The sequence below is a fragment of the Perca fluviatilis genome, chromosome 10 (genome assembly GCF_010015445.1).
Source record: "Perca fluviatilis chromosome 10, GENO_Pfluv_1.0, whole genome shotgun sequence".
Lineage (NCBI taxonomy): Eukaryota > Metazoa > Chordata > Actinopteri > Perciformes > Percidae > Perca > Perca fluviatilis.
This window is the reverse complement of record NC_053121.1, coordinates 3,436,029-3,457,316: the sequence shown is the minus strand read 5'-3', so window position 1 is coordinate 3,457,316 and position 21,288 is coordinate 3,436,029. Positions and strand designations below refer to the sequence as shown.

Genomic DNA, 21,288 nt, shown 5'->3' with positions numbered 1-21,288 from the left:
GACCACTGCAAATCTAACGAAAGCCCGGCCGTCCCTCTAAACTTTCAGCTCATACAATGAGAAGACTGATCAGAGATGCAGCCAAGAGGCCCATGATCACTCTGGATGAACTGCAGAGATCTACAGGCGTGAGGGCGGGGGCATCTGTCCATAGGACAACAATCAGTCGTATACTGCACAAATCTGGCCTTTATGGAAGAGTGGCAAGAAGAAAGCCATTTCTTAAAGATATCCATAAAAGTGTCGTTTAAAGTTTGCCTCAAGCCACCTGGGAGACACACCAAACATGTGGAAGAAGGTGCTCTGGTCAGATGAAACCAAAATCAAACTTTTTGGCAACAATGCAAAACGTTATGTTTGGCGTAAAAGCAACACAGCTCATCACCCTGAACACACCATCCCCACTGTCAAACATGGTGGTGGCAGCATCATGGTTTGGGCCTGCTTTTCTTCAGCAGGGACAGGGAAGATGGTTCAAATTGATGGGAAGATGGATGGAGCCAAATACAGGACCATTCTGGAAGAAAACCTGATGGAGTCTGCAAAAGACCTGAGACTGGGACGGAGATTTGTCTTCCAACAAGACAATGATCCAAAAAACAAAGCAAAATCTACAATGGAATGGTTCACAAATAAACATATCCAGGTGTTAGAATGGCCAAGTCAAAGTCCAGACCTGAATCCAATCGAGAATCTGTGGGGAAAGAACGAAAACTGCTGTTCACAAACGCTCTCCATCCAACCTCACTGAGCTCGAGCTGTTTTGCAAGGAGGAATGGGCAAAAATGTCAGTCTCTCGATGTGCAAAACTGATAGAGACATACCCCAAGCGACTTACAGCTGTAATGCAGCAAAAGGTGGCGCTACAAAGTATTAACTTCAAGGGGCTGAATAATTTTGCGCCCAATATTTCAGTTTTTTATTTGTTTAAAAGGTTTGAAATATCCAATAAATTTCGTTCCACTTCATGATTGTGTCCCACTTGTTGTTGATTCTTCACAAAAAATTACAGTTTTATATCTTTATGTTTGAGGCCTGAAATGTGGCAAAAGGTCGAAAAGTTCAAGGGGGCCGAATACTTTCGCAAGGCACTGTACATTGACTTAAAATGTCATAGTAACATATATAAAAAGTAAGTGGAGACAACATTATACTTCATAGAATTGCACTGCTGTTATAGTGAATTTGTGTTCTGCTTATAAGTAAAGGAGCATTGTGTAGTGTTGGGGATTTACCTCCTATGTGTCCCCTCTTTTGGGACAATGTGTCTGACTCCAATAAAAGACCTATCTATCCCTGCACATTTGTTAAAATTGTTATTACATTGATACTAAGCAAGAGCCAAATAAGACGATAAGATAAAGTAAAATATATTTGTTTAATCAGTCAAGCATTGAAGCTACAATACACAGATCTGTGGGATCACAAAGCACGCAGAGACTAAGTTTCCCTAACAACAGACAAAAAACCCAGAGCCGGTCCACATATCTCTAGACTGTCAGACCTCGTGAACCCCGATCTATTCTTCCTCTCATCTCTTATACTTCCTTTCTTGGGCCCCCTCTTCTTCTCCTGCACCGGGACTGTTATCTTCACACATCACACGCCAGGGGGCCACAGTATTATGTCTCGTCCTCATTTGCTCTCACGCGAAGCGGTACATTCTGTTCCTGTTTCGTTTGTTATCATTACTCAATGTACTTTGCTCGCGACTCATGACTTTTAACTACTCTATAGTTATAGCTTAAGCTAAACCTTGTGCGCAATAAGCATACACCAAAACAAACTTGGTCTTTTATGGAAACCTTTTACATTCTTATTATATTCATCTGCAAATAGTAAGAACAATATTCTACAGTAGGATTTAGTGGCATCAAACGGTGAAGTTGCAGATTGCAACCAACTGAATACCATTGTGTCCCACATCATTTATATGTTGAGACCCTAAATCAGCTAATTACAGTCGACCCATATGGTAGCAGAGAATAAATAACAAAAAACTAAAACATTCAGTCTTGGTCAAAACACCATCAATTGTGACAATTAGTCTATTAGCTGGTGTGTATCAGCTAACCTAATAGTGGAAAAGACAAACAATAATTAATTTCTAAGTCAGTGAGGGTTTTTGATTTTTACATGAATTAATGTGATATTTACCCATAATTATGATTATATTGACCATATCAGATATTTCTTTAAAAAGGTAATCTTTGTATATTAGAATTTCTTTTTGTGTCACCTAGTGTTTGGTTTGTCTGTTCTGTGCTACTGTAGAAACATGGCAGTGCATTACGGCAGACAGATACATACTAAGGAAAAATTGTTATTAATATTATATTCCATTTCTAAGTCCTATACACACTGCTCCTTTAAATAAAAATAGTTGAAATTTGAAAGGAGACAATACTAAATAAAAAAAACAATGTGTTCCCATAGACGATAAAACCTCACAAATGGTCAAGGTTTTAATTTTGGGTCCAGTTTGTACATTGATGACCTACTTGAAGTTTGTCCACCTACTGTAACTTGATACGGTCACATGTCTACATGCTAACAACATGAAGCAGCCCACAGAAGAACTATCAGCTTCAATGGTCAATATCTGAAATTGGTTAACAAAAGCAAAATCTGGATGTTTTTTTCACAGTCTGCAAATAGAGATCCAGACCCAGGGAGAAGTAGTGCACAAGTTTAAATATTTAGGCATTATAATAGATACATAACTCACATTCAAAATACAGGTTACAAAAGTTGGGGAAATAATTAAATTTAGTTTGGCGAATTTTAGTTACATTAAGAACAATTTAACTATAGTGTATTTAAAACTAAATATGATTTCTTAGACTGTGAAAACATAATCAAATCTGCAGATATTTTACTTGTGTATATCGAGCAGCACATACCTGGCTGGAACACTATAAAAATGTGACGAAGGACGATCACATCTCTTAACTCTTTCTCCAAATCTACAAAACAGTGGTTACTGGAAAATCAAACATGCTACCATAATCTGGGGTAGTGGTGGTAGTCTGTGCCTATGTGCTTGTATCTGTGCATATGAGCTTTTGTCTGGGCATATCTGTGCTCATGCTCTTGTAGGTTTTCTTTTAATGGCATCAACCTGCCAGGACTGCAGATGAAAATTAGCCTGTATGGCTCAATCAGGCCCAATTATATTATGGATTTAAGTGCTCCTGTTAATTAATGTACATTAATGTCCCTTATTAAATAAAATAAAATGAACAGAATAGTATTTGATATCCGTGTCACCTTGTGTATTATGTTAGAACAGGTTGGCAACACTGAATTCTAGTGATCTTGAATGTTTCTCAAATTGAGAGCAAATTAAACTCTATTTCCCACAATGCAAAGGCACTGCCACGGAAATACTAGATCGTGTGGAGCAGTAGGTTAGACTTTAATAGTCTAGTAACAATCTGATTTAATGAGATACTAATTACTATAATCTGACAATGAATAGCAATTGATGCTGAAGTGACAAAGTTGAATTCTAGTATGACTGTCTTTATCTGAAATGTTAAGTGTGTAATTCTAAACCCTCATCACATGTCCCTCCGAAACGCTGTGGATTAAAGTCTGGCGATGCGAGATTAGCCTACAAATGAAAGTAAAATAGACATCAATCTTTATTTTGAAAGGGCAGACCACCATACACCGGAAGTGTAACATTTGGTGATGTCAGAAAACAGGAAGGAATTAAAGAAACGCATGCGGTTCGGCTTTAATGATTTAATACTTCAAAGTGTCTTTTCTCCAAAGTAGTTTTTAGCTGCTGCCAAGCTGGCCAGAAACACTTTCTGCTTTAAAGGGACACAAATATTATTTTATTTCTTTCAAGGTAATTTAGTTATCTAACATGCTAACGTGGTTGAGCTGCATATTGACATAGCTCACGTTAGCGTCACTAGTGAGCTAAAGCACTAGTAAGGGCAGTGACGGTTTAGTTGATGGTAATGTTGTATTGACGTTAATTGTAAGAAAGCAACTATTTGCTTACTTTCCTAGCTTACTAGCTAGATAGGTAAATGGAATATTAAGTGTTGTCATTCGTCTAACGAGAACCATCATTGAAATCACTGCTGTAGCCAAAGTTAGTAAAAGTTGCTAAGCTAACGTTGAGTTAATTTGTGTAAGCGTGGCTAATTTTCACGTTAACTTGTCAGTTTTGATTTTTGTCGTGTGGTCTTTCAATGTATTGTCTATTAATGTATGTTATTATCTACCTCACTGTTTATCTTCTGTTCTCAGCTGGCGAAGAAACCTGAAGCTCACCGTTTATGATGTCACAGGCCACCAAACGCAAACACGTTGTCAAGGAGGTTTATGGAGACTTTGTCACACCCACAGAAAACCAGCAGATTGTAAAGGTGAGATGTGTGCGGACTAGGGGTGGAACGGTACACAGAAGTCACGGTTCGGTTCGTTCCTCGGTTCGGTACGAGTTCGGCACGATGCAGGAGGCAATTTTTTTTATTATGCATGTCTCGGGCTGTACCACTTAGTGTCATCCAGTCTCTCCCCTGAGCTAGCTGCAACAGCCTGAAGTGTGTAAAGCAAGACGTAAACGGTAAACCATAAGTACCCCAAATCATCTCCAGACTCCATCTGGAACTTGTAAACAAAATAAGACAATCAGCTATAAGACTGAAAATACAGCATCTCTTATTTACTGCTCTAGTTTCCACTCAGCCACGACCTCCTGTAGCTTCTCAGCTAGGTGAGCGCTTGTGTGCTGCTCATGCAGGGGCCGCGTCTATAGAACTGACGCTTTCATTTCCCACTCGGTCAATAAAATGAGCAGTCACCGTGAGATAGCTTTCCGTAGCACAAGAAGTCCAACCATCAGTCGTTAGTGAAACGGAAGGTGCAGCTGACAACTCGTGCTCCATCAATGTTCGTGTTTCGTTGTATATTATGGAAGGGACTACAGTTTGCCTCATATGTGGACGGGATGGCATGTTTGAGGTTTGAGTACATACAGCAAATACTTGAAGCCAGGTTCCTCTACGAGTGAATACGGGCGCATTGAAGATGACATGTAAATTCCGATTTATTTATTTTTTGGCCCTACTTGTATGTGTATCTAAAGGCTGGTTAAGCACTGTTTTTTTTTGTCTCGTTCCAGTGATATGCACATCTGGGTGATGGCATTGGATATGCGTTAGCATGTTAGATTTATTTCCACTCACATACCCAACTGCTGAACGACGACGACACACAGTCCTCGTCTTATCTGCCACTCTCTCGCCTGTACTACTTTAACTGACTGGGAAACCAAAGTTTCCCCAAACTTGCGATCTTAAAGATGCCGGCGGGTCCTCTTAACTCGCCATACCCGTCCTTAGTGCTGCTATCTCTGACTCACTCACTGGACCGTCTCACTGGGTGCCAATCAGAGCTTCAGCGCTTAGGCTGGACTACAGATTAGGTGTCCCTAAAGAACCTGCGTATCTAAAAGTAGTTCCGCATTACATTAATTAATTTGCACGCTAGTTTTATTTATTTTTATATCGTGTATTCTCAGTGTAAATTCATGCACCGAACAATGACGCCCGTACCGTTTCGGTTCAATACAAATACGTGTACCGTTCCACCCCTAGTATGGACTGCATATTTAACGTATGTACCGTAAACAACCACCCACATAAAAGCAAACAAAACATTTCACTCCTTTATCTCCATCCTCTACCTGTGCACTTGTAGGTTACTGGTAGCCGTGGTAACAACCTCCATGAAGCCGTCACGGCCCAGGGTGTGACTTTCCTGGTGAGCATGCCCACCAAGTTCCGCAAGAACCTCTGGATCAAGAGAGGTAAGTGATGAAGTGGGATGTTTAATTGAAATATTATAGATTATTACATAGATCATTTGGTATCAATTACATAAGCTGGTTGAGGACCCACTCAAAAAAAAAACTCTCCATAGTGCTAGTAGATTGTGTCTCCGAAGGGCAATTGGGTGTGCAGCAGGTATAAACACATAAAAGACACATACCGTATTTTCCGGACTATAAGTCGCCCCGGAGTATAAGTTTCATCAGTCAAAAAATGCGTCATGAAGAGGAAAACCTAAAAGTCGCACTGGACTATAAGTCGCATTTATTTAGAAATTTATTTCACAAAATCAAAGACCAAAAATAGCCTTTTTCCTCTGTCAACTACACAATAGCACACAGAACAGGCTGAATACAGTAGGTGTCCGGTATGTTAACATAACACATTAACAGTTATTCAACTACACAATAGCACACAGAACAACTACCAGGGCGTCGAGATGTAACTGCACCATTGACGAGTCCCTCCCGGCAGCACGTTGTTCAAGCACCCATCTGTGGACTCGTTCCTCCAGCTCTGGCCATCTTGCTTTCAGCCCACGATTAGCCGATTAGCTTTCTTTGTTTTCTTCATTGCAGTAAGAGTAACCTTTTCGCCAGTCCCTCACAAGTTTCTCCCTCATTTCAAACTTTCTTTCTCTCTCGGCTGCATATTTTACTACCTGCAGTTTCTTTTCTTTCTCAGTTGTCTTTAGCAGCAGCATTCTAGTTGTTGCAAGCCCAGAGCGCCCTCTCGCGGCTGTAGACGGTAATGTTTTCAGTATGAATTAACATTTAAAAACATGTTAAATTATATATATATTTTGATATATAAGTCGCACCTGGCTAAGTCGCGGGACCAGCCAAAGTAGGAAAAAAAAGTGCGACTTATAGTCCGGAAAATACGGTAAATACATACGAGGTATACACACAGTCACGAGTGGGGGACTAGAGTAAGCCAAAACAACAGTAAAAACTGGAACACAACCGTTCCAACCAAATAAATACTGTACAAGGTGCGTGGGTAGCAGCATCAAAGTAGCCTACACAGGGTAGGAAAAGTGCATATTAGCCTTACAAATATGACCCAATATAATCAACAACAACCATCGTCAACATCAGCATCCATTAAATTACATCACCAACCCCTTTTGTCAACGTCTCTGACGTCCTCAACACATAGTCAACAGACTGGAATATATAACCAATAGGGCTGAAACGATTTCTCTAATAATTCGATTACAAAAAATCCTTGATGCAAAATGACTTGCCTCGAAGCTTCGTTAAAACAATGTTACCAACATTGTATCGCTGACGGACGGTGTTTCCGCACGGATCATTATTACTGTCGCACACCAGACGCTGCTCAGTCAGCTGCTGGCGACGCATGCTAGAGCGTAAATAGCGAGAGAAGAGACAGGCTGGAGAAAACAACAGAAAGTGTCCAAAGTTTGTTCCATCAGTTCAAACGTAATTAAAACGAAAACTCTGTACAGTACGTCTACTGCAAAATCTAACTAGCTTACCACAATAATAGCACGACGTCAGTGCTTTAGCATCTCAACAGAAAACATGGAGTCTAACTTAATCATTCATTCCACGAAGCGGACCCGACAAAAGTAAATAAGTCGTATGGACGATGAAACTACACCAAACACAACAACTACCAAAAACAAAGACAAGAAAATACGAAGTGGTGCCCACGATCTGATCTAAAGAGCTGACGCGTTGACTATCCCTTCGGAAAAACAGCCGATTGTTGCGCACCATTTTCTCTCTCTCTCTCTCCACGGAGAAACAGCTGATCAACGATCTACTAGCATAAGTGTAACAGAGCTATTTAGCATTGTAATCAAATATATAAATGAAACTAGGTTTAGTATAACTAATATTTACATATAGATCAGTCTCAGGTTGAAGCTGAAAGTTAAGTTGCACAACTTAATGTAATGTTTATTGTATGCCTTAGTTTGAGGTTGATATCATTTGAAAAAAGTTTTCTTTTAAAAAACAATGTAATATGGCACTTGAATGCACTTAATAGGTTTAGTTTTTTTAGATATGATATTGTAAGCAATGTAGGCAATAAAATTTTAGCTTTTTCCTAAAATTTTACCAAACTATTGTTAATTGTTTTATTGAGGAGCAATCTTCAATAAAACAAAAGTATTTCTTATCCGACTAATCGATGGAATAATCGGTAGAATACTCGATTACTAAAATAATCGATAGCTGCAGCCCTAATAACCAACCAAGAAATAAAGAAAGAAAAGAAATAAGATGTTAGATCAGAGGTCACTAATAGGTGGGTCCGGACCCAGATGCCATCCTATCCGAACTTGGACCTATAACTGATCAATTATTGAGAATTATTATCTTTTGATGGAGTGTTTCCATTTGAACTGGCACAGCTTTTCTAACCTTTTTACAGCGCTGGTTTAGTGGGCCAGGAAACTCGCAGACCGATTGAATGCATTTTAAATCATCTCACGTGATGCTACTCAGCCAATCAAATCTGTGCATTCCCGTAAGCCTTGCCACTCAAGTCAGTGAGTGAGCTATACACACACAGGGACAAATAAATAACAGTCAGAGAAAAGTAATTTCACATTGCTTGCCTAGTTACTGAAAATGTCCTCAAGCAAAGGTCCAGCACATCATGAAGTCTAACTTGTGCTATGTTTCAGCATATATTGAAGTAGCCTTGTAGTTGTATCGTCTGTATGTATTCAACAACTGACTGTCAAATCCAATAAAGAAAGTACAATTCAATATTTGTTATATATTTAAACAATATGCATGAGTTTTCACATTGTACGTGAGGGGTTATAAATAATAAAGTAGTACTCTAATGATACATAAATGTAATTTGTTTTATTTAAAGTAAAATAATTGCATTTAAAAATAAAACCACAGAGCTGTTATAGATGTGTGCCTTAAAATAAAGTATAACTTGAGTTTGCCTTTTTTTGTTAGCTCCATTTAACATCTTACCAGTCTCAACCAGTAATATACATTATTGATAATCCCTCCAGTTCAATGTAAAAACTGACGATATAATCCTAATAAAATGGGGAAACGGACAATAAAAGTCACTAGTTCATTGACGCATTTGTAAGTACTGGCTGAAAAAACAAACTCCATTTCTCTTCATTTATAAAAAGCTTTATTTTTGGTTCACATTTCATATATGTCTGCTTTCTGATCCCCAAGGTGACTATGTGATTGTGGATCCCATTGAGGAAGGAGAGAAGGTGAAGGCAGAGATCAGCTTCATTCTCTACAAAGACCACATTCAGAACCTGCAAAAACTACACCTCTGGTGAGTAAGAACCCAGCAGGACACACACACACACACACACACACACAATTTTGCAAAGCGCAACTGAGTGTATTGTGTTTTTTCCTTCACTTCCTCCAGGCCAGAGGGGTTTACGGAGGAGCCGCCAGAGCAAGACAAGACGGACAAACGGCAGGATAAGGAAAAGGAGACGGAGGAGAAAGACGAGGAATTCAGTGACTCTGAAGATGATGAGAGCGACATCTTTGTAAACACCAACCGCTGTAACTACCATTACAGTGAGAGTGAGGAGGAGGACAGTGAGGAAGAAGATGATGACAAAGAGAAAAGGACAGAAAATGGTTCATAGTTCGCAGCACAGAGGACACGGACAATCAAGAGTGAGAGTTGTGGAAATCACGAGGCCGTGTGCTCTGCTGCTGCGGGATGACTGATGATTGGAAATGATGATCCTGATGCAACAGCTCCCTCTGGACTCTGGCCTGTTGTAGCGATAAATGGCTGGGCTCGTTCAATGGACTTAAACTTAATGGAACAAAATAAGTCTTGCTTGTTTATTTGCATTAAAAAATCCCAGTAATGTCACACTTTAACTGAAATTGAATAAGAATCCCATGCCAGTTGGAAATTCTGTAGGGTCAATTTCTACTGTACTGTCAGTGTCTGACTGAGCATGTGTCACAAACTCAAGCATGTTTATATTCTGACCTCCAGTGCAGCCATTACTAAAGTACATTACAGCGTATACGCTACACCCAGGCCTTACTGTACATTTGCAGGATGATGTTAATGTAAACTGTTATATCCATACCTCCTCCTCCATAGGACAAAATAAATCTGTTGGAAACTCACAAAAATTGCATAACTCGAAACCTTTACACCGTTGGCAGAACAACTTTTTTTCATGATGGAAGTCCGGAGCGTGGTGACAATTTAAACAGCTCCAGTTTCACTGCTCCCTTAAAAAGATATTGTTTTAACTAGCTGGACTGTAAACCGCTCTTTTGCAGAGCTCCTTGTAGTGCTGATTGTATTGATTTGATTTTCAAATGATTGCAGCTGATAGCCATGGGGATTTGCAGTGTTAAAAGCACCGAAAGATCAAGATGCATACTTGTTCATTGTGACTGCTGTGTGCCTCATCTTTTTCTGACATTCCTTACCCAGTTGCTGATTTTGGTTTGTGTAATGCTGAAGGTTTTGGAAATAAATCATAAGTTGTGTTTTTGGACTTGATCCTCTCCACATCTTTGTCCTTGTAATGAATATCTTTTTGCTCACGTTCAAAGAACTATCTCTCCTCGAAACTGTTGCCAGTGGATAATCCTGTGAACTAACAGTTATGTGAAATATTTTTGCTGTGCTAAGTTCTGCAGCAGACTTTAATAAACATTGATGCTACCAAGTTCTAAAAGACTGATTATTTACTAGAAAATGCATTTCCTGCAGAAAAATGATTGTGAATGCTGAAAAGCTAAATTGCTAAAGCAAAACTGGATTTCTGGCCTAATTGCGTAAGAACGTGAGGTAGTGAGAATAGTTGGAAAAGTGGGAATGGTTTTAATTATAATGAATTTCATTGAAATGTTGAATAATACCAATAATGTAACAAACGAGTGGAATATTTTAAGTCACATTTTTTTTATTGTAGCATGTCAAAAAGTATATCGAAAAAAGTGATGAAGTCAGTATAGTTTATCGAAAAAAGTGATAAAAAGGACAGTATAGTATGTTGAAAAAGCCAAATGTTAGTATGTCGAAGAAAAGTCATAGTATAGAATGTTGAAAAAAGTGATAAAAAGTGATGTTATAGAATGTTTAAAAAAATGTTATAGTATAGTATGTCAAAAAGTGATAAAACAGTCAAAGTATAGTATGTAGAAAAAAGTGATCAAAAAGTCAGTATAGTATGTCCAAAATTACATAGTTGTTCACTGTGACTGCTGTGTGCCTCATTTATTTCTGACAGTCCTTTCACAGTTGCTGATTTTGGTTTGTGTAATGATGAAGGTTTTGGAAATAAATTAGATTCATTCTTAAGTTGTGTTTTTTTATCACTTGGACTTCATCCTCTCCACATCTTTCTCCTTTTAAAGAATGTCTTTTTGGTCACGTGCAAAGAATCAACTCCTGAAAACTGTTGCCAATGGATATAAAAGTAAACACATTTTTTCACCATTTCTATAAATTCCCAAAAGATGAGCTCACATATTGGACATAAAGCCACTAACCAAGCAGTACATTTATATTGCCAGTGGAACCAGTTCTACAAGAACTTTCTACGACACAAGTTAGTAAGACAACATGCTTCAAATGAAGTGGTGCTGAGTGCATAACTTTACTCTTTTACTGATCGATTGGTTTTGTATGTAAAGGATGCCCATGATGCTGTGAAAATAACAGCTACTGTATGTGTACAGTATATATAATGCATAGTATATTATGTTAAAAAGTCATAGTTGTATGGAATGGCATAGGATGTTGGAAAAAGTGATAAGAAGTCATAGTATAGTATGTCAAAAAAAAAAAAATCATAGTCTAGTGTGTTGGAAAAAGTCATAAAAAAGTCATAGTTTAGTATGTCGAAAAGTGATAAAATAAAAGTCATAGTATGTTATATGTTGAAAAAAGTGATTGAAAAGTCATAGTATAGCAGGTTGAAAAAAAGTGACAAAAAAGTCATAATATAGTGTGTCGAAAAAAGTCATAGTATATTTTGTCAAAAAAGTCATGCATGGTGTGGGGATAGAACCAGGGGTCAGAAACTGCAATTCCCACTTGCTGGTATTATTTGCAGCATTGCTAACCATTGAAAAAAGTCAAGTATGTCAAAAAAAAGTGTCAAAAAGTGATAGTATAGCATGTCGAAGAAAATGATAAAAAAAGTCGTAGTATAGTATGTTGAAAAAGGTCTTGAAAAAGTCATAGCATAGTATGAAAACAAAAGTGATAAAAAGTTGTAGTATAGTATGGCGAAAAAAAGTCATTAAAAAGTCATGGTATAGTATGGCGATAAAAGTCAGTATAGAATGTGAACAAAAAGGGATAAAAAAGTCATAGTATGTCTAAAAAAGTCATATTGTAGTATGTTGGAAAAGTATAGAATGTTGAAAAAAGTCTTAGTATAGTATGTCAAAAACATAGTATAGGAAAATCCATTAAAACCTCATAGTATAGTATGTCTAAAAACGTGATAAAGTCATAGTATGGCGACAAAATCCATTAAAACGTCATAGTAAAATATGTCGAAAAAAGTCATAGTATAGTATGTTGAATAAAGAGATTAAAAAAAGTCATAGTATAGCATTTCTAAAAAATTGATAAAAAAGTCAAAATATAGTATGGGGACAAAAAAGTCATAGTATAGTATTTCGAGAAAAGTCATCAAAAAGTCATAGTATTTTATGGCGACAAAATCCATAAAAACGTCATAGTATAGTATGTCGAATAAAGAGATAAAAAAGTCATATTGTAGTAGGTTGGAAAAAGTGATAAAAAAAGTCATAGTATGTCAAAAAAGTCATTAAGAAGTCATAGTATAGTATGGCGACAAAATCCATTAAAACGTCATAGTATAGTATGTCGAAAAAGTCACAGTATACAGTGGGCATGGAAAGTATTCAGACCCCTTTAAATTTTTCACTCCGTTTCATTGCAGCCATTTGCTAAAATCAATAAAGTTAATTTTATTTCTCAATGTATACTCAGAACCCCATCTTGACAGAAAAAAACAGAAATGTAGAAATTATTGCAAATTTATTAAAAAAAAGAAAAAATGAAATATCACATGGTCATAAGTATTCAGACCCTTTGCTCACTATTTAGTAGAAGCACCCTTTTGAGCTAGTACAGCCATGAGTCTTCTTGGGAATGATGAAACAAGATTTTCACACCTGGATTTGGGGATCCTCTGCCATTCTTCCTTGCAGATCCTCTCCAGTTCCGTCAGGTTGGATGGTGAACGTTGGTGGACAGCCATTTTCAGGTCTCTCCAGAGATGCTCAATTGGGTTTAGGTCAGGGCTCTGGCTGGGCCAGTCAAGAATGGTCAAAGAGTTGTTCCGAAGCCACTCCTTTGTTATTTTAGCTGTGTGCTTAGGGTCATTGTCTTGTTGGAAGGTGAACCTTCGGCCCAGTCTGAGGTCCTGAGCACTCTGGATGAGGTTTTCTTCCAGGATATCTCTGTACTTGGCCGCATTCATCTTTCCTTCAATTGCAACCAGTCGTCCTGTCCCTGCAGCTGAAAAACACCCCCATAGCATGATGCTGCCAACACCATGTTTCACTGTTGGGATTGTATTGGGCAGGTGATGAGCAGTGCCTGGTTTTCTCCACACATACCGCTTAGAATTAACGCCAAAAAGTTCGATCTTGGTCTCATCAGACCAGAGAATCTTATTTCTCATAGTCAGGGACTCCTGACTATGAGTTTGTTTTTTGGCAAACTCTATGCAGGCTTTCATATGTCTTGCACTGAGGAGAGACTTCCGTCGGGCCACTCTGCCATAAAGCCCCGACTGGTGGAGGGCTGCAATGATAGTTGACTTTGTGGAACTTTCTCCCATCTCCCTACTGCATCTCTGGAGCTCAGCCACAGTGATCTTTGGGTTCTTCTTTACCTCTCTCACCAAGGCTCTTCTTCCACGATTGCTCAGTTTGGCTGGACGGCCAGGTCTAGAAAGAGTTCTGGTCGTCCCAAACTTCTTCCATTTAAGGATTATGGAGGCCACTGTGCTCTTAGGAACCTTGAGTGCTGCAGAAATTCTTTTGTAACCTTGGCCAGATCTGTGCCTTGCCACAATTCTGTCTCTGAGCTCCTTGGGCAGTTCCTTCGACCTCATGATTCTCATTTGCTCTAACGTGCACTGTGAGCTGTAAGGTCTTATATAGACAGGTGTGTGCCTTTCCTAATCAAGTCCAATCAGTTTAATTAAACACAGAGGGATTCCAATGAAGGAGGAGATTCATCTCAAGGAGGATCAGAAGAAATGGACAGCATATGAGTTAAATATGAGTGTCACAGCAAAGGGTCTGAATACTTATGACCATGTGATATTTCAGTTTTTCTTTTTTAATAAATTTGCAAAAATTTCTACTTCTAAAATGAACTTTATTGATTTTAGCAAATGGCTGCAATGAAACAAGAGTGAAAAATGTAAAGGGATCTGAATACTTTCCGTACCCACTGTAGTATGTTGAATAAAGAGATGAAAAAGTCATAGTATAGTATGTCGAAAAAAAAATCATAATATAGTAGGTATAGAATGTTTAAAAAGTCACAGTAAAGTATGTCAAAAAAAAAGTCATTAAAAAGTCATATTATAGTATGGCGACAAAATCCATTAAAACCTCACAGTATAGTATGTCGATAAAAGTCCTAGTATATTATGTTGAATAAAGTGATAAAAAAAAGTCCCAGTATAGTATGTTGAAAAAAAGTGATATTATAGAATGTGAACAACAAGGGATAAAAAAGTAGTATAGTATGTCAAAAAAGTCAACAAAAAGTCATAGTATGGTATGGCGACAAAATCCATTAAAACCTCATAGTATAATAGGTAGAAAAAAGTCATAGTATAGTATGTCGAAAAAGGTAAAAAAAAGTCATTGTATAGTATGTTGAATAAATTGATAGTATAGTATGTTGAATTAAGTAATTAAAAAGTCGTAGTATAGTATTTCAAAAAAGTAATTAAAAAGTCATAGTACAGTATGTCCAAAAATTTCATGGTATGGTGTGTCAAATAAAGAGATAAAAAAGTCGTTGTATATTATGTAAAGAAAAGTGATACAAAAGTCGTAGTATAGTATATCAAAAAAGTGATAGTATAGTATGTCAAAAAAAGTGGTGAAAAAGTCAAAGTATAGTATGTCGAAAAAAATCATATTGTAGTATGTATAGAATGTTTAAAAAAGTCGTAGTATAGTATATCAAAAAAGTGATAGCATAATATGTCAAAAAAAGTGATGAAAAAGTCAAAGTATAGTATGTCGAAAAAAATCATATTGTAGTATGTATAGAATGTTTAAAAAAGTCGTAGTATAGTATGTCGAAAAAAGTAAATTAAAAAGTTATAGAAAATGTCGAAAAGAGTGATAAAAAAGTCATACTGCAATATGTCGAAAAAAAGTCATATTATAGTATGTCGAAAAAAAGTCATATTATAGTATGTCGAAAAAAGTATAGATTGAAAAAAGTCGTAGCATAGTATGTAAAAAACACTCATAGCATAGTATAGTAAAAGCCATTAAAAAGTCATTGTATATTATGTCGAAAAAAGTCACAGTATAGTATGTCAAATAAAGTGATAAAAAAGTCACAGTGTAGTATGGCGACTAAATCCATTAAAACGTCATAGTAGTCAAAAAATGTGATAGTATAGTATGTTGAATAAAGTAATTAAAAAGTTGTAGTATAGTATGTCGAAAAAAGTCATAGTATAGTATGTCGAAAAAAAATCATATTGTAGTATGTCGAAAAAGTATATAATGTTGAAAAAAGTCATAGTATAGTATGTCAAAAATAGTCATAGCATAGTATAGTAAAAGCCATTAAAAAGTCATTGTATAGCATGACGACAAAAGTGATATAAAAGTCATAGTATAGTGTTATAGAATGTTGAAAAAGTCGTATAGTATGTAAAAATTTGTCATAGCATAGTATAGTAAAAGTCATCATAAAGTCATAGTCAAGTCAAGTATGTCGACAAAATCCATTAAAATGTCATAATATAGTATGTCGATAAAAGTGATTAAAAAGACATAGTATAGCATGTTGAAAAAAAGTGATAGTATATGTGAACAAAAGGAGATAAAAAAGTCATAGTATATGTCGAAAAAAGTGATAAAACAGGAAGTTGCAAAAAGAGTGATACTATAGCATGTGGAAAAAAGTATAGCATTGTATAGTTTGTTGCAGCATTTCCAACCATTGAAGCGACATGCCACCAAATGTGCTATGCTGAAAACCGTAATATATTTACCGTATGTCAAAACAATTGATAAAAAGTGATTATAAAAGTCATAGTATAATATGTTAAAAAGTGGTATGTCATAGTATAGTTTGATGAATAAAGTCATAGTGTAGCATGTTGAAAACCTGAACAAAAAAGCATTTTATACTATGACGAAAAAAGTCATAGCATAGCATGTCAAAAAAAGTCACATTATAGGATGTTAAAAAAAAAAATCATAGTATGATATATTGAACAAAAATCATAGTATATTATGTAAAAGAAAAGTGATACAAAATGCTGCTGAATGCATTGCAAGCTAATCATACTTAGCCAACAGTCAAGGGTTTGGTTTGGTTTTCTAGAGGGCAATGAAGTCTTCAACCCCCCAATATAACTAATAATGAGCGCTTACGGAGATGAATTTTAATATTCCAATTGCATCTGTAAAACCATAAAATGGTAAGTAAGCACCCAGAACAAGGAAATCTAAACATACCATGGGGGAACATCCAGAAGATGTTGATATTACTAGTTAAGTTGGCTCATGTAGGCTTTTGTGTCACCCATAATGGACAACTCTATCTGCTTCTCACAGGGCCATTGTCAAATTTCCCCCCTTTGCTCATTGGGAAACTTGTCACACATGTAGAAAGCCACAGACTCCCCCTTATGTGTCTGCCCATGTCCCAGGGCTCTGCACTCCAGACACTTGGATTATCACATTTGGAGTTTGGTGTTTTTTATGCATTTGCTATCATAGCAGCACATTACCTATACAAGTTGCTTAAGCAAAGCAGACTGTAAATAAGTCCATTGGTGTCAATGAAATGTTTATGGGGATATGAAAACACAGAAATACAGGAACGTACAAGAAGAAAATATTTTTACTCATTAATCACATTGGCTAGACAGTTATAAATAGCAAGCCTAAATGAAGTGAAAACAGACTTTTCAGATTATAAAACATCACTAGAAGCTGACACCCGCTGCTCATTAAACTCAGATGATGTAGACATGCTGCAGGGAGACCTTTCCACTTTTAACACTGCAAAACTGGCTCAACTGTAAACATAATTGTTTTGAGCATACACTTTATGTACATAAGAAGAGGTATGTTGAGACTTTACTAGCCCTTAAAGTGAGACTTTTTGAGGGAAGAAATAACACATTGTTTCTCTTACAAATGAATAAATCTAAATCATAAGCATTAAAACACTATTGCTCAATTCAGTACAATTCAATACACATCCTTACTTGGTGCGATAAGACCACTAGCTTAAAGTGGCTAATGTAAGCATAACACACATCACTGAGTCTGTTCACACCTGTCTCTTCTCCACTTGTGCTACTGTTACAATAGCTTAGCATTTTAGCTAAACAACTGTCTTCTTGCACCACAAGTGTGAACTCATTTTCTGTTGCATTTCATAGCGTTTTTGATTATTAGTATTTATTTATTTTACATATTATTCATTTCATTTCAGTCCCATATGACAAAACACTTGCAGACTTGATGGGTTAGTTAGGGAATATATTGTAGCAAACATCATGTCTGCATGTCACAGCTATGTTATCGTTTTGTGGTAAAACACTGTTATGTGTACATTCATTTTGAAAATCAATGAAATAACTCAGAGATCTTCAACAGGGGGTCCGGGACCCCTTGGGGATCCCAAGAGTTAGTTCAGGGGGGCCGCCAAATTATGTAAAAAATATATTTTTCTGAATGTTTCTTATTTCAAAACTTAAAATAAGTCTGAAAATATACATTAATATGAATGCGAAATTTTAATAGCAAAGATAAATTGGCCTATAAGTGAATAAAAAATGTATTTACACATTAAAGATAAGCTTACTATAGGTAAGTTAGCCGCTGGTAGCCATACAGTTAAGCTCAAGGAGTCACTGTGCTTTCCAGATGTATGTTTGACATTAAAACATGATGCATATATAATTGCCATTTCATTTGATCCATTCTGCACAGTTTAATATGCAGCTCAATTTTATACGTTATATGTGGTAGGGGGTCCCTACTTGGTCTCTCGTTCAGCTTAGGGGTCCCTGATATAACTGAAAAAATTTCAAGAATGAGTAGACATGATGATAGTCATGATATTGATTTACAGCATCAAGTCATAACATATTGTGTAGTTAATACAGTGTCACCTCTTTACAACTTTATCAGACCGTCGTGGCAAAATCGTTCAATAGAGAAACTTTGGACGGTCTTCCAGTTTGTTCTTCTACTTGTTTGCCTCTCTCAGGGGCACATCCCAACACTGTGCCTGTGTCTTTTTCACATGGGCCCACAGTTTAACTACCTCGTCGGGGCTTCGTTTGTGGACCAATAGGATTGTGTGATAGGAACACAGCTCCTCCTCTTCCTTGTTAGGAAAGTCAAACGTGAGGAAGGCAGGGTGGTGGACAGGGTGAGCGTTGAGCCGAACCATACACATCCCCACATATACGTCATCGATGGGGAACAGGTTAAGCCTTTTAGACATGTCGTGTAGGCGTTTGGCCAACAGTCCTGAGTACACCACCCCTCCACCGCCTGCATACATAGGATAGAAGCCCTTGTAGAAACTGTCTGGGATAAAGTACTTGGACTTGTTGAAACGGATCGGTACAGCTGCAGCTATGACATCTCCGACCATGAAGTCTTGTAGTGTCTTGTGTGCTCGTGGCTTCTTTAGCTGGTCCTGGAGGTAGCTTATCATTTTGGGGGTGTTGACGAAGACGTCGTCGTCCCCCTTAAAGACGAAGCGAGTCCGGCCGCACGAGCGTTTGAACCAGCTCCAGAAGAGCACATCTTTTAAGGTGAGGTTGAAAAATGTGTCCTTGAAGTCCCACTGCAGAATGTCTCCGTACTGTTTACTCTCCATCTGCAATAACACAGATGCATTCACACCCAGTTCCTCAGTACTTCCTTTGCCTAGCAGGAACACCCTACGGACGTATCCTCCACCTTCTCCTCCATTTCCGTTCCTCTTCGGTCCTGCTACCCATTTTGCCTGGCCCCAGGTCCGTCGAATGGCCTGCCGGTTAAAAAAATTCTGCCCTGTTGACTTGATGGCCAGGAGAAGCAGAGGGGCCTCCTTCTCTTCCTTTGTCCCAGCTCCACACACTCCATCTGGCTGGAGGAGGGCTGGGTAGTCTCTCCTTTGCATGTGGCTTATAAACTCCTGTATCTGCTGTGGTAGCTGGTCAAAGTTTCTCCTCGTGCTGTCCGAGTTGATAACTTTAGAGAAACCTTGCGTCAGTAGGGGCTTGTGAAATGTACCATTTTCAAATCCCCTCTTGGTGTTGTTGAGGCACAGGATGGGGTTGAAATGGTTGTCCAGGGTCCGCTGGAGACGGTTCCAAAAGGCGTCCCCATGCAGGTGGAGCTCCCAGAAAGTTTTAGGGTTGTTTCCCGAGGCAACGAAGTGAACGGCGTCCAGGCCCGACGTTGTTGTTCCATTCGTGGCCATACACAACATGACGGTAACGTAGACGAACAGCAGGGCCAGGGAGATGCATGGTGTGCACACACAGATTAACACTCTCCGCCAGCGATAGTAGCACCACGCCATTCAACTGCAAATACACGAACAGTGTGTTAGTTTGGACAAATCTTAAATCAGTGTAAAAAAAAGACATAGCTTTGAGTATCAAAATACAGTAAATGTACTGTGAAATGAAAAGGTCGGTGTGTACAGAGTATACAGAGAGTAAACAAAGTCATGAGAAAGGAAAGAGGCAAGAGAGGGGGGGAGGCTATCTTTGAAAGTTGTCAAAACAATCTCATCAAAAGGTCCATTTAGTATGTACTGGAGTTTCCGATTGTATCAACTTTATTATCCCGAAGGAAATTTGATCTGCAGCAGGCATCAAATCACATCAAGGACCATGACGAACAAAAAACATTGACAGCACAACAGTAACAAACACAAAATTCCCCACCACAAATGCAAGGTACATAAGGTACACCTGCCACACTGAACTAGCCTGGTCCAACCAGACTCTGGTCCATTTCATTTGTACAGAGAGTCTGGCCACTCTCCATTGACAAGTGTTAACTTCCTTGAAGTACTCCGTTGAAGTTTAAAACTATTGGATCTGCCCAGAGCCACTCTGGTAGCCTGGCTCCGCCCTCCTACGTACTGTCTGGTAGGACCAGGCTAACGAGAGGGGAGACAACAACAACTATCGGCTTAGCATCGCTAGTGTTCGCCTTAGCCAACTCCTTCACCACTAACCAAAAACCCAAGAATATACCGCAAACCCAGACGTAGTACTGATGGAAAATGAAAATTGAGCGGAAGTACGTAGGAGGGCGGAGCCAGGCTAACACTGAAAGAGAAGCTAACTGGAAACATTGGAAACAGCACAGTAAATAAATACATGTCAAGTGCTGTACAGAGACAAGTAAATATACAAGTAAATGGAATAAATAAATAAATGATCAATCTAAGCTAATCCTGCTATTTTACACAGATACGCATAAAATCAGGAGGTAAGGAAGTAAATGAAGGAGCATAAATCAAGCTTCTCAATGGCCACAGGGATAAAAGAAGCCCTAACACGCCTGGTTCTGGGAATGCCGAAACTTGAGTTGAGAATTTGTTGAGCCTTGCAGGTGACACGCTTACAATAGATATCCTGCATTTACCTGTTTATACCAGCCAGCGGAAGCCTGCCATACCAAGCCGCTAAGCAAGACATGAGGCCAGACTTGACAAAACACTGATAAAACAAAGTCATTAAAACATTGCACACATTGAATCATTTATTTTTTCTTAAAAAGAAAAGCCTCTGCTGGACTGAACTTTTTTTTTTTTTTTTTTTTTTTACAAACAGTGTCTGCGTTGGGTTCAAAACATAATGTATTATCATTAATGGTTCCCAAGTTTTTATATTGAGAAACAATCTCAACATCCTTCTCCTGAAAATTGATTATCATATCTTTAGTTTTGGACACGTTAATCAATAGCCTAAATAAAACTCTTTGCACCAAGAAGTGAAGACATCAACTACAGGACTATGCCTACCTCCTCATTAGGCCTTTTTAAAAGGCTCACAATGACTGTAACACATAGCTGCCAATTTTCAACCCGTTTGTCACCTCAACCTGGCAACCTATAACCCAGTTGCGCAGTTGATTTCTGCGCAAGCTTCGCGGAAAGTTCAGACCCGAAAGCAAGCAGATAAGAATGG

General features: G+C 38.0%; 2 protein-coding genes across 4 annotated transcripts; one reads left to right on the top strand and one right to left on the bottom strand.

The window, feature by feature from the left end:
- The first annotated feature begins 3,677 nt into the window (after nucleotides 1-3,677).
- eif1ad (eukaryotic translation initiation factor 1A domain containing) lies at nucleotides 3,678-10,540 on the top strand. 3 transcript variants are annotated; one of them, XM_039813703.1, is made up of 5 exons: nucleotides 3,678-3,859; nucleotides 4,270-4,388; nucleotides 5,725-5,833; nucleotides 9,047-9,155; nucleotides 9,255-10,540. In XM_039813703.1, exons 2-5 carry the CDS (start codon nucleotides 4,299-4,301, stop codon nucleotides 9,481-9,483), a joined length of 537 nt encoding a protein of 178 aa, XP_039669637.1. In that variant the 5' UTR covers nucleotides 3,678-3,859; nucleotides 4,270-4,298; the 3' UTR covers nucleotides 9,484-10,540. The 3 variants fall into 3 exon arrangements, with proteins under 3 accessions (XP_039669637.1, XP_039669639.1, XP_039669638.1); XM_039813705.1 differs by having other exon boundaries at nucleotides 3,714-3,734; XM_039813704.1 differs by lacking the exon at nucleotides 3,678-3,859 and adding an exon at nucleotides 3,991-4,111.
- Nucleotides 10,541-17,916: 7,376 nt separating this feature from the next.
- Nucleotides 17,917-19,664, bottom strand: LOC120566964 (N-acetyllactosaminide beta-1,3-N-acetylglucosaminyltransferase 2-like). Its single transcript, XM_039813702.1, has one exon. It carries the CDS (start codon nucleotides 19,662-19,664, stop codon nucleotides 18,333-18,335), a length of 1,332 nt encoding a protein of 443 aa, XP_039669636.1. The 3' UTR covers nucleotides 17,917-18,332.
- Between the last annotated feature and the right edge of the window lie 1,624 nt (nucleotides 19,665-21,288).